This window comes from Aythya fuligula, chromosome 13 (assembly GCF_009819795.1).
Source record: "Aythya fuligula isolate bAytFul2 chromosome 13, bAytFul2.pri, whole genome shotgun sequence".
NCBI lineage: Eukaryota > Metazoa > Chordata > Aves > Anseriformes > Anatidae > Aythya > Aythya fuligula.
The window spans coordinates 5,712,232-5,726,131 of NC_045571.1; the positions used below are offsets into that span (position 1 = coordinate 5,712,232).

The window sequence follows — 13,900 nt, forward strand, 5'->3', positions numbered from 1 at the left end:
GGCTGGGAGGGGGCAGGGGGCGGGGCCGGGCCGGCGCTGAGGGGAGAGCGGAGGTGAGGGGCCGGGGGGGGCGGCTTGGGGTAGGGGAGGGGGCTTCAGGGTGGGCCTTTGGGGGTGAGGGAGGGGCATTAGGGTGAAGAGGGGGCTTTTGGGGTAAGGGAGGGGGGCCATGGGGTGAGGGAGGGGCCTTCAGGATAGGCGAGGGGGCCCTTAGGGTGAGGGAAGGGCGCTATAGGATGGGAGGGGGGCCTTTGGGGCGAGGGAGGGGGGCATTAGGGTGAAGAGGGGGATTTTGGGGTGAGGGAGAGGGGCCTTGGGGTGAAGAGAAGACTTTTGGGGCGGGGGAGGGAGTCTTGGGGTGAGGGAGGGGTACTTAGGATGAAGGAATGGGCCTTAGGGTGAGGGAGGGGCGCTGTAGGATGGGAGTGGAGCCTTTGGGATGAGGGAGGGGCTTTTGGGGTGAGTGAGAGGGGCCTTGGGGTGAGGAGGGGGCTTTTGGGGTGAGGGAGAGGCTTTTGGGATGAGGGAGGGGGGCATTAGGGTGAAGAGGGGGCTTTTGGGGTAAGGGAGGTGGCTTTTGGGGCGGGGGAGGGAGTATTGGGGTGAGGGAGGGGCTTTCAGGATAGGCGAGGGGGCTTTAGGATGAGGGAAGGGTGCTATAGGATGGGAGGGGGGCCTTTGGGGTCGAGGGAGGGGGTCGTTAGGGTGAAGAGGGGACTTTTGGGGTAGGGGAGGGAGTCTTAGGATGAAGGAGTGGGCCTTTGGGGTGAGGGAGGGGCCTTCAGGATAGGTGAGGGGGCCCTTAGGGTGAGGGAGGGGGCCTTAGGATGGGGGGGGGGCTTGGGGTGAGGGAGGGGGCGAGGACTTTAGGATGGGCAAGGGGTCTTCAGGATGGGGTCCTCAAGATGAGGGGGGGATCCTTGGGAAAGGGGGAATTAAGGGTTAGGGTGGTTCAGGGTGTGTGGGAGAACTGGAGCCGGGGCAGGGCAAGGTGTTGCTCTGGGGGGTGGTAAGGGGGCTGTGGGGGTAGGGGAGGGGGCAGCAGCAGGGCAGGAGGCCTTGTGTCTGGTTGGCAAAGCCAGCTGGGTGTTCCTGGCCAGACAGGCACCAATCCAGCTTTGTTTTTTTTTTCTTGTTGCCTCCAAAGGGCTTCTCAGAAAGTAAAAAAAGAGCAGTAAGCAGCAGCTTTGGGGGCGAGTTGAACATACCTGTTTTCTTGCAAGGTACGTGCTCACGGGTGTGATCCCGTGGTCGTTTTACAGCAGCCTTGGTGTAGCTGTGCCTGGGTCGCATCCAGCTGCGTTGGCACCTGTTTGTGAGGTGAGATGGGTCAGGGAGTGCTCCGCGTGGAAACCAGCCCAGGTGGAACATAATTAATTTGAGGCTCACCACGATTTTGAGGTTCATCGTTATTTTCTCATCACTGTTCTCATAATTTTGAGGTTCACCCACCTCAGTGCGTGATGTTGGAGGCAGTGGGAACGACTGACTGGGAATCAGGAGACTCGAATTGGCCTCTAAAGCAACAGGTTTTGTGCTGGTCAATTAAAGTGGCTGTAAGACCACCAGAAATCTTTGTGTGCAGCTTGTTTTTCCTCATGGAAGCAGATCTAAATAGGCATATTGTTATCTTCTGCCTTTCTGTTACACTTCACACAGCAGGACCACAACAGAGATGTGGTTTTTTTTTGCTATTAGTGTAAAAATTTTAATGAAACTTGTGCCATCAACAGCTTGTGATGTGAAAACCTGGAAAATCTCAGCACTGTCTTCCCTCTCTGCTGGTCTGGCATTTCTTCCTCACGGTGTCTGCTGTTTTGGGACAGGCGGGTGTGGCACTTCGGTTCTGTTTTGTTATTCCTAGCACCCTCAGGCAGCACTATTTTTGAGGAGACGGCTGCCAAAACAACAGAATTGCCTTTGTGTTTCTGGAGTAGGGATGCTCAGATACTCAGCAAGTTCATGAAGCTAACGCTAGCCAAAATAAAGTGGCACCGAAACAAAATGGTGCCTTTGTTATCAGAGCTGTTTTATTAGAATTGTGCCTTTCAGGAAGCTGTTTGATGGCCGTGTTAGTCTTGTGCTGCTTAGCATGTTCAGCTGGGCTGGGAGAATTAGTTCGCTGATGTTTTTCATGTTTCTGCTTTGCATCTCGATTCTCAATTGTAATTTGCATTTTCAGTGGCTTCACACCTCAATTTTTGTCACTAGAAATCTGTTTTAAAAAGAAGTTGTTCGTGTTAATGGCATGCCTAAGTAATATGAGTGTTATACTGTGAATAAAACATTTTCTTTTTTTTTTTTTTCTGTAGGAATTAGATTAATATCAAGTCATCAGAGAGATGGCCGCACGCCTCAGATCGGTGAGTAGAGGGCTTCAGCCTTGCTGTATGAAGATTGGTCTGATGGAAACATGTTTTCATAGATACGTATTCTCTAAGCATCCTTGGAAGAAATGAGGCTGGTTCTGTGTTAACACCTGCATCCGAAGATAGTGCTGCTGGGTCTGCTGCCATTCCAACTCCAGAGATACCTGATGATGCTCCAGCCCTGAAAAATACCGGGGGCTTTGTCAGTGCTGCTGAATCAATTGGTGTCTGCAGATCCGCTTACACCAGGATCATTCCTGTGTGCCTTAAATTTTTTTCCATGTTGGCATGCAAATAAAGGCCCAGCTGGGCTCGCTGAGATCTGCTAGACCATAGTAACTTCTTCCTAGAGTTATTGTATTGAATGCAGGAAGCTTTAATATGGAAAGAATAATGTTTTGCTTAGCTTAGGAAGTTATTTGGCCATTTATCTTGGGAGTACAGCTTGCTAAGCTGATCTGTTACATTACCTGTCGTTGTTTATTATAGGGAAATTTCTGCTTTCTGGTCTATTTTCTCTCTTTTTTTTTTTTTTTTTTTTTTTTTTTTCCGGCTTCTGTAAGTAAATCTCAGATATTTCGGAAAAAACAAAAATCTAGCATAACATTAGAGAGCATGAGCAGGCTGTTTTGGCCGCACAGCACTAAATAGTAATTCCTCTCCTGAAGTTGAGGTGATCTCACGTAGCCTGGATTTCTGTCAGCCTTTTAGAAAGGGCCCAGGAGTCCAGGAGCATTACTGTGAGCTGCAGTCACACTGATTCTGGACACTGGGTTGGTTCGTTTAGTATTTTGCAAAGAGGTGTGTGTACTTTAGGTTATAAACAGGCACTAAAGGTTATTTAAATAAATCTTTCAGTCAGTGATTCGAATACTGACCTTTACTTGGGTGAGTGGGGAAACTAATGCAGAAAAACCCCGGCTGCATCAACTGCAGTGGGAGAAAGTGAGGCTGCCACTTCCAGTCAGACAGAGGGCGTCATTCTGCTGCTGCTTAAAACTTCAGCTCGGCGCTGTGTGCAGTTGTGGTGTTTGCATCTTATGAAGAATGTCCTGGGGTGAGACAGGGCACAGACAAAGGCCGATAAAAATACCAATGAACTGGAGCAACTGCCTGCTGAGGAGAAGCTCAAAGGGCTCAACCCCTTGGTGGGGAAAGGAGACTGCAGAGGGGGTGGATGTGACTGAATTTACAAAATCAGGAAGCCGATGAGTAAAGCAAATGTAGACCTGTTGCAGGGGGGAGATGCAAGGAGAACAAACTGCAGAGAGTCCTTGGACTAACACATTTTTTCTATACTGTGTTCTGCAACTATCAAAAGCAGAATCCAGGACCAGACAGGCCATTGGTCCATCCCAGAAGAACTTTTATTCATTTATTTAAAGGTTCTAATCAGGCTGGGCTTTGCACGCACTATTCCAAGTAGCTGGCTGTGCCCTGCTGTAGTTGCTGAATTTCACTGAACTTTCCTCGTTTCTGCTGTGGATAACTGATGCTTTGAATCTTCGTTTAGGGATGTAGCCCCTGGAAATTTCCAAACAATTGTTGTCTTTGTGCAGTTTCACTGGGTTAAAATTCTCTGCAGCTCAACAGAATAACTGCAGAGGTGGGTTTTTGTGTAGCAACAATAAGGAGCAAATGTATTTCCAGCCAGGACGGAGCAGTCTTTGTACAAAAACTTCCTCCGACTCACCGCTTGCGTGTTCTTTGGTGGTGGTGAGGTTTCCACACTCATTGCAGTTAGACCAGTGACCAAACCAGAATCTGTTAATTAGTGACTCTAGCCATTGAATTATAAAGCATTTAAAAAAAGAAATGAAAAACTAATGACTAATTAGGTAGGATAAGCTTTGCCTTTACCTGATTGCTTTCTTGGCTTGGAGGAGCCAAAGTTTCATGTGCTGGGAAAATGGCTTTGTCCTTGCTAGCCGTGATGGGTCTTGTAGTTTGTGTTATCTGTGCCACGTGGCTGTAGAGAGCTCTGTCTGGTTTATATCAGGGCAGAGTTTGTCAGAGCTGGTCCTCTTCTTCCCTCCCAGGTGAGCCACTTGGTTACGTGACAGAGTCCTGCCAAAATAGGAACCAGCAAGCAAGCTGTGTGGACCACTGGGGCCACTGGCATGCCTGAACTTCAGGTTGCTGCGGTGGCACAGACATGTTGGAAAGTGATATCTGCATTTAGATTCCCCCAATCAAATCAACGACTGACTTGAACAATCAGAGCTGTGCAAAATTGCAGCCCGTTAAGATCTTAGGAAGTCCAATCCCAGTTTAGTTGCACTGTTTGCTGCTGCGTGGCTGCTTTCTTGTAACACCTGTTTTCTCACTGTCTTTGCAGGCTGGTAAAAAGTGTACAGTGATCGGCGGCTGTGGATTTTTAGGCCAGCACATGGTGGAGAAGCTCCTGGACAAGGGTTACTCGGTCAACGTGTTTGATATCGAGAAGAGATTTGAGAATGACAGGGTGCAGTTTTTCCTGGGAGACCTTTGTGACAAAGAGGTACAGACTAACAACAGTAACCTGCGTAGGTGGGAAGGATGCCTGTATAAACTAACGTCCAGACAAACAGCTAACTGAGCTGTTTTTGAAGCACTTAAATGCCTGAAGGTGTTGTACAGGCTGTAAAAGGGTGCGTAGATGTGAGATGCCTCCTTGCCTTTCCCGTTGAAGTCAGTGGCCTAAACGTTTTTTTGGGGAAGTGTCATCCGGAACACTTAAAGAAATAGCTGGTGACTGCTTGAAGCTGCAGGGAACAGAACTCGTTTCTGATTTGTGATTTGCATTGCTGTTAGCTCAGCTGTAGAGCCTGATTACAGTCACTGTTGGTAATTAGCTAGGAGAGCAGCTACATGCAACCTCAGCCGCATGAGCACCGCAGGATGCATTATTCCTCACAGTTAAGATACAAAGACCTCTCACCTTGACAAGGTTATGCGTGTGAACCCTGGCAAAAGCATTTGTATGCAACATGAGGAGATGTTTCCCCACCAGTATAAAGTGTCGAATCTCAGAGCTTTATGACAGTCGTCTCCAGGGCAGGCAGTGCCATGGGATGCTGTGAAACCTGCTGTGTGTGGAGTTCTCTAACTCCCCAGGTAATTCTGAGTCTCATATCTGCACTGGAGACTATTACGGGTAGCTGGGTCTAGATAGCCTCCAGCTCTCAGAAAATTCCCAGGTTCTTTTGGGGGTAAATCAAAGCTAACGTAGTGCTCTTTTGCCTAGCAAGGAGAGGACACAGAAGACCCTAGAGGCTAATCCTATTCCAGCTGCTCACCTTTATGGAAGGAACGTGACTTGAAATTTAGAAGTTTGGTTTTCATGAGCTTAAGACCTGCGCTTTATTTCCTGAGTAATCCCTGTTGCTGCTGTTTCATTGCTGTCTTGCACAACGTGTCTTCTTGTAGGCCTTGCTCCCAGCTTTACAAGGCGTTTCTGTGGCATTTCATTGTGCGTCGCCAGCACCTTCAAGTGACAACAGGGAGCTGTTTTATAAGGTGAATTTTATGGGAACCAAAACAGTCATTGAAGCCTGCAAAGAAGCTGGAGTGCAGGTAAGGATGGAAGAGCTTGGGGAGCATATAAGATGTGAATGTGAATTGGTGATTTCTGAGCTATGGACCGGTTTGAGTCTGGAAGAAAGGCTTTTTTTAATCTCAGTGTGTCAATTTTATTCACTCTTACTAAATTATCAAGCACAATGCCTGTGAAGATCCCTTACTTACTCTGGGCAGAGATGTGATACTTCCAAGACACCTTGCATGTTGTCCATGTACAAATACAGACCCAGCAACGTTTAGAATTAAATGCTGTATAGGACTCCCAGCCCACAGGTATTTGTTATTGTTGTTTTGCTTTCCCTCTCCCCAGTCGTAAACCGTTTCAGGAAATGGGCTGTGCAGTGTTCATCTTCAGGCTTAGTCTAGGTTCTGACAGAGCAAGAAGCAAGTTTTGTTAGAACTTGTTGGATCCGGCTATGTTTTAAAAAGTAGATCTCATTCACAACCACATTTCCTATTGCCCAAGTGATCACTGGCTTCCTGTTTTGAATCCACGAGGGCATATTTTTTTATCCAACAAAAATATCCAGGATAAGAATTCTTTTTTGTTGTAATCTGGCATGGTACTGTTATCAAAAAGATAAGCAGATATCTTAAACATTCATTGTATGTTAAGTGCTAGAATGTGCTAAGCCTGGTGGGTGCTCCAATTTCCTTGGAGATGTTTTCACATTGACTGGTTGTCCTGGAAGTTTGTTGTCCTTAAGGTAGCAATAAATGATGTTAGAAAATTCCTACTCTCTTAATTAACTCTTAACTGCAGTTTCAGATCATCTTCTGTTAACCCATGTTATTCCAGACACAGTTTATTCTATGTAGAAACAGCCGATTAAACATTATTATTGTCTTTACTTAGTCTTTGTAAATAATGATCCTTTTTTTCTGAGGCTTTAAACAGCTGTTTTCTTTCTCATCCATTGCAGAAACTGGTGTTAACTAGCAGTGCCAGTGTTGTTTTTGAGGGTACAGACATTAAAAATGGAACAGAAGACCTCCCTTATGCAAAAAAAACCTATTGACTATTACACGGAGACAAAGATCCTACAGGAAAAGGTATCTGTCACAAAATGGTTAACACTTTTCCATGCTTAAAAATGCCTTTCTAAAAGTAGGGCGTGCCCTGGGGGACATCAACAAACTTCAAGACTGAGCAGATCTCTGTTCTCCAGACTCTTTGTTTCTTTAAAAAGAAGTCTCACCCATAGTGGTGGAGAAAGTCTGTGCAAATTGATGCACACTTAGCAACGTTGGCCAGAGTTTTCGGATAGTACTGGAACAGGAAAATTCCCTTGTTTTACACAGAACCTCTGGACTTTGATGTTTTTTTCAGCATGGAGACTAGGGAGCTGTGGAAATGTGTTCATTTATCCTGTTAGGAGAAGTGTGGCAGGTGGCCATGCATCCTTCTACCTGAGCGTGCTGATGGGATGCTACAGGGGATGCTTTCCTAGCAGCCCTGCAGCAGCCCAAATTCTGAAGCAGGCAGTTCTGTCCTCCTTGGCTGGTTAAACTCTAAGCCATGTATTCATTTAATAAAAGTGAATAAATAAAGCTGTGACAAATTAGCTGGAAAGCTGAGTGAAATAGGGTGCTACATTGGGAGGGAGGGGAGCTACTTCTGGAGAAAGAATAAAAGAACTGACAGAGATCTGTAATAAGTCCCCTTCTTAGCTGATCCATCTCGGCTTTGAGATAAGCTGGGGGAGACTTTTTTGCTTTCTCTGCTCCCATTGGAAAGCTTTCCTTCCACGTTTACCTGATTTGCAGCCTGAAGGTACTAGTGGTAGTGGGCATGCATTTCAGCTGGGGTTGTGAAGAAGGTACTGGGGAAGCAGATGATGAGGTGGAGACTGGAACCATGTTAAGGAGCACGACAACCAAAAAATGTGTTGTAAATTAATGTTGTTGGCCATATACTGAAAATTTTCTTCTTAGTGTTTAAAAATTCCCCCTTACATCTTAATGTCCACTGCTCTGAAATTCTACAGATCACCAGTATCTCTTCTGTTTCAGGTTGTTGATGCTGCAGTATTTGTGGTATAAGCATGCTACGCCAGTGTTTAAAATCAAAGCAAACAAATGTATCTTCAAGTTTTTTTTTTGTTTGTTTGTTTGTTTTTTAATGGTTTGCATTTCAGTTGTGGAAAGAACTTAGGCTTTTTATACAAGAATTCAGATTTGCTTCCAGATTGAAGCTGTGTCCTGTTACGTACAGTATTAGCCTTTAAGAATTTTTCTCATGTTCTCTGAAAAGAGCTCAAAAAAACATCTGTTCATTCACAAGCATAACCACTGTACTACAAAGTGGACTAGCAGAGTGGAAGCTGGTGAGCAACAATTGAGTCAATATGCTTGTAATTATACATACTTTGGGTGAAGCAGTGAAAGTATTCAGTGTTTGTTTGCGTGTGGTGTTCTTCAGTCTTTACTAGAAAAGACAGCAGATTTTTTTTATTAAAAATAATAATTAAAAAAATCAGTTGAACACGTTGTTTAGAAACTCCCAGTAGAATTAAAACTTCTTCAAAGGTGCCTTGTTAAATCTGCTTTGCACGTGGTGTTCCCAGGAAAAAGGGACCAAACCCTTTCTGAACGTGGTCAAGAAAGCCCATGATGGAAGTCTTCCATTAAATGATGAGAGATTGAATTGCTCAGTTTCCTTCCTTTTTCCTCCCACGCATCCTGAAGCTCCTCTGGTCTCTGTGGTATTAAATGACAAAGAGCTCCTTCCCTTTGCCTGTCAATCCACTTAGTGTTCACTAATGAAAACAGATTTGTTTCTTTTTCTCATTAAAGAGAAGAAGGGAAAAGAGGAAGGATCATTTGGTAGGATGAGTAGTAATTCTTCCACTGATGTCTTCCCAAAGAGATGAGGGAATGCTTCCTTGCTCTGGTGCTGCAGCTGGGGTATGTTACTAAACCATATTTTTCTTCCTAACCTCTCATTTTTTTTCTTCCTCCCCTTACAGGAAGTACTGAGTGCAAATGACCCTGACAACAATTTTTTCACTCTTGCTATTCGCCCCCACGGGATATTTGGTCCTAGAGACCCTCAGCTCGTTCCCATCCTCATCCAAGCAGCAAAGAGTGGCAAAATGAAGTTCATAATCGGGTGAGCAAGGCTGAGTCACTTTATAGCTCATTAAACCTGAAACCCTTTTGGAAGGGGATGATGTTAAATCAGGAGTGGTGATGTGGCTTTCAGTGATCTTCTGCTGTAAAAATAGGATAATTCATGGTAATAGTAAGTCTGTGGGGATCCTTGTCCTGAGGTGTTCAGCATCGGAGAAGAAGGCAGGATTTAACCTTCTGCACTGGCAGTCTCTTCTTGGGAACTGCAGTGTCATTCTGGAGAGGGAAAAAGTTTCTGTAACTTTTTGCTTGTAATCCAGTAGTCTTCTTTCATAGCCCTTTTGTTAGAGACTCACACACTGAGGTGAATAAGCATTCTTCATGCAAAAGCTTATCAGTAGGGAAAGCAGACATAACTTGAGCTGGCTTTTCACAGTCTAAAGAATTCCTTTTTTAATCAAAGAACTCAGATAACTTGCTGTTAACTAATGTATACTACTGGTATTTGAGGGTCTTGCAATTAAAAAGTGCGTTTGACAGTGTTCTGATACTCATGACAATAAGATCAAAGATGTTTGCATTGTTATTAAGTCTCGCAGTTTCCAGTGGACCACTGAAATGTTAGAGCAAGAAATAGTTCAAGCTGCTACTAAGAAATCTTTTAAACTTTTATTATCATCTTGAAAATAAATGTGCTCTTTAATTTATAATAGGTTTTTATTGCATGCAGGAAGCTGTTGTACGTGTACCTGTGTGAATGAATACGAGCTTAGGGTAGGGAAAAGAAAGGGACTAGGGCTGGGTTTATATGGTTCTTATTCTTCCTTATGGTTCACTTCCAGATTGACCTCCCAGGTAGGTTGATTGCTCACAGATTAGAATAAACTCAAGCTTTCTACTTTGTATAAGTCTTCACTTTCTAGCTCAAACATGCTTTCCTTGTTTCGGTTCTCCTGCTGCTATAAAGTCCTGCTTATCCCTATCAAGAAAGCACACAGCCATTTATCTGTGAAAGTTGAAAATGAAAATTATTAATTCCCAGAACGTTGGATTGCAGCAATGTTTTTATACCAAAATGAGTGTGCGGATGGCTTTGTACCAAACAATTTGTGTGATTTAGATGGACTCTTGAAAGTGGCGTGCGGCTCTATCTTTGGTATCTGTGTAGAAATAGATTTAACACAGTGGGCTGAATCTGTTTCAGCTGGGACTGAAGTTGGCTTATTGAGGAAGTTAAAAATTTCATGAGCCAAGAAATTCATAATTGAAAGCTTGTCCTTAAGTGACTTTCTGTGTGCTGGTTGCCACTGTGTGCCTATCTGTCCTGCTTCCGTGGATCGCTGGTGGCCCTGAGACCTGTAGGATCTCAGTGGGTTTAAATAGGGTACAATTACAGGAATATAAACTTCCTGAGGGTCTTCTCAAGAGCTGAGCAGTAACAGCTTTTCCTCTGTGTCAAGATAAGATGCGGTGACTTTGTATCTGTCAGAGTAACAAACAGCCTGAAGTTATGGCACAGCACAGGGAGAAGAGGATTCTTAAACTGTATTATGTGAAATATTCTTTCCTTTTGCCACAAGCAGATTTTTTGTCCAGATTACCTTTGGACATAACTCTCTTTCCTTTCATCTGTGCAGGGATGGAAAGAACTTGGTAGACTTCACTTATGTGGAAAACGTGGTCCATGGACATATCCTTGCTGCTGAGCGCCTTCAGAAGGACTCTCCCTTGTGTGGGAAGGTAAGGAGGGAACCGGGAAGGGGGGTGGGTGTCCCCCAGCTCAACTCCATCTGCCTGCCTTGCTTGGTTATGTGTTTTTGCTCTGTAGTTCGTGTTATTGTGTCTGTACTGAAAGATCCATCTCGGATGAGTGGAGCTAGCTCACACAAATGGGTCATTTTTTCCTGTCTGTGGCTGTAATGAGTCGTTGCCCATCTGACGACCGTTCTGTGCAACAGTGTGGGGCAAAATGCATGCGAATACTTTTAACTTCATTCTGCAAAACATCTTGTGGAAGGAAGTCCGGGCGGAGTTGCGGGCAGAAGAAACAGTTAGGTAGCTTTTACAGCAGAGCTCTGAGCAGCAGGATTTCTTTACAGACTTCCATGGCACCACCATGCTCTGGGCATGCTTTTATATGTTTTCATTGTGTTGTGTCATTCAGTTTGACCGTTGGTGAGTAAAGTAACCTGTCAGAAGTCGCTGGCTTTCTTAGTAAAGGGGATAACAGCTTCTCAGACAGAGGAGGTTGGTGGAAGGTAGTTTCTCATGGAAACGCCTTTGCAGTCAAGTCAGAGGTGTCAGTCTCCTGGGCATGAACGTGAGCTGAGCTGGGCCGTCAAAGAGACAAATGTGTGAATGGCACAGTTTTCATCTGGCTTTTTGTCTTCTCTTTCAGGCATTTCATATCACAAATGACGAACCAATTCCCTTCTGGGCATTCATGTCCCGTATCTTGACTGGCTTGAACTACGATGCACCCAAGTACTATATTCCCTACGGGCTGGCGTATTACTTGGCCCTGTTCTTGGCTCTCGTGCTGTGGCTGCTCAGTCCCCTGGTCACCATCAAGCCCACTTTTACCCCTATGCGGGTAGCACTGGCTGGGACCTTTCACTACTACAGCTGTGAACGGGCCAAACGAGACATGGGCTACAAGCCAGTGGTGAGCTTGGATGAAGCAATAGACAGGACCCTCCAGAGCTACCCCCACCTACGCCGGGCTAAGGCCTGAGAAGTCCTGGATGGATTTTATTTCTACCTGACTTTCCTAATTGCTTTGAGATTTTAACGTGAATGCTGAAGCAGATTTCACTAATTGTCTGGATGCGGGAGTTTTCCCAAAGTCCCTCCTCCTCCTCCTCACCATTATCAAGACAGACTTCTCTGGGTTGAAAAACACTTCACGTAGTAGCTGTGCTAACAGTTCTTTCCTTTGATGTGACTTGTTGTTCTGAAACAGCTGCTGAACTCTGTGGACTGTGAATAAACACCCTGCTGTGCCCATTTTAGTCCCAGCCCAGCACATCAGCATTCCTTCGTCTTCTCTCTCCACCCTTGTCCTCTGTTTTGTTGCTCTGGTGATAACAGCCGCCTCTTACAGCCGCAGATCAGTTGATGAAATACTGCTCACAACTGATTTCTCTTTGGGGTTTGGCTTTTTCTATACAAAAGCAATGAAAAAGAGGCCTTCATCAAGGAGGAGCTCTGCCACCATTTATTTTTTTTAAAACTGTTGAAACTGACTTTATTGTTCTGGGACTTTCTTGGATCTTCCTGTGATTGGTGGGTTGCTTTGGCCTTTTACGGAGTAATTGGAAGGAAATCTGAGAAAAGGCATGCCAGGCTCCTCCTTGTAAGGAAGCATGTGCCTTTATTTCTGCAGGAGCTTCATTCTATTTAAAAATATATAAATAAAACAAGAAGAGATGGCTTCCTAACTTTGTGTTCCATCTTTGAAAGGGCAGATCCTATTCTGAGCAGCTCAGCATAAACAGATTTTTAATCATTCCCTTTGTGGGGAGAGAAATCTTTGCTGTGGCTTGTTGTCAGCGAGCACATATTTTGCCATAGCTCACTCACTTCCCGTAGGAATGACATTGGTTTGGAAGATCTGCTGCACAAGGCTGTCATCTTGTCTGACATTGTTTGTCAGACATGGTAATGGTCACTGTGTTGCATTGACCACTCAGTACATGAAAAGCTCTTACACAAGAAAATGGCTAAAATACCAAATTGTTTAGTTGCCACTTAAATTAAGTCTACTTTACCCCATAATCTTGCTAAGTGCTCCAGTTTCATTTTGTCTTTTTTAAATGAGGGCTTAGGTTGGGGTGGAACTTCCCTCTGTGGCCAATTCCTTGCTTTCCAGCAATGATGGATGTTTCATATTTCTTGATGCTTCAAATTTCAGAAGTATGAGAAGTGCCTCGCTGTGCATTCATCATTGTGCCCAGCTCAGTGAGCCTGGACCTCATCTGGGAGCTCAGTGAGCTGCTAGAATCCCATAGGAATGAAGGAGTTTTTAAAACTTCTGGGTATATTGTGGAGTTTTATGTTGGATTTTTTTTTTTTTTTTTAATTTATTCCAGGAAGCTATTTTTCTTTAACAGCTAGATAGTTTCACCAACATTTGCCTTGCCTGATCTTGAAGTGGTTGTGGATCCAGTGGTTGGGTCACTTCACACGACTCATGTTTGCACTCATCAGACACCTTGGCTGTTCTTTGTTTTGTTTTGTCACATTTTGTTTTTCCCAGCCTGTAGGGTTAAATAGTAAAGCTCAACTTCTAGAGTGCAATCTGCTTATGTCACCTCACATCCCGTTTCAGTAGGAGACAAATACTGCTCCCAAATAGCTGGGCTGTGTTTCCTTCCATGTGATGCACCGATGTGCTGCCACGAATTCCCTGGTAATGGGAAGACCCTTTCTTTCCTCACTGGTTGGTGATATGAGCCCCATCCACATCTCTACAGTTTGTGACTTATAAAAAGAACTTCTGGTGAACTTGGTGGTGAAACCATGCCTGGCTGATAGGGATGGCTTTGTTCCCAATCTCACCTGCTGGATGGAGTGAGGAAGGACGAGGGAAGTTTTCATGCTCCACTCTGGAACTGGCCCCGCTTCCAGTTCTCGTGATGCAGTCAACTGAGGCTAAACTTGTAAATTGCTCCTGGAGGAGTGGCCTTGTGGAAACAGGCAATTCAGATGCTCCTCTGCTAGGTGCAGTAGAGGTAGCCAATAAACACAAACTGGTAAGTACAAAAAGCCACGAGGGAGAAAGCATTCTAGCTCAGATGCATTGCTGGTACACAAAAGGTGGGTACTGCTCTTAGGACTCATGGTACAGCACGGCAGGGAACTTCAGCTCCTCGTGAAGTAGGGATTACTGCTCTTCT

General features: G+C 44.9%; 1 protein-coding gene across 1 annotated transcript; it reads left to right on the top strand.

Annotated features, from left to right (window-relative positions):
• The first annotated feature begins 24 nt into the window (after nt 1-24).
• NSDHL (NAD(P) dependent steroid dehydrogenase-like) lies at nt 25-12,442 on the top strand. Its single transcript, XM_032196448.1, is given in 10 exon segments — nt 25-53; nt 1,148-1,223; nt 2,313-2,363; nt 4,708-4,869; nt 5,778-5,924; nt 6,854-6,934; nt 6,936-6,983; nt 8,900-9,042; nt 10,640-10,742; nt 11,401-12,442. Coding segments are annotated over 8 exon segments (1,041 nt in total). The 5' UTR covers nt 25-53; nt 1,148-1,223; nt 2,313-2,342; the 3' UTR covers nt 11,737-12,442.
• The last annotated feature ends 1,458 nt before the right edge of the window (nt 12,443-13,900 follow it).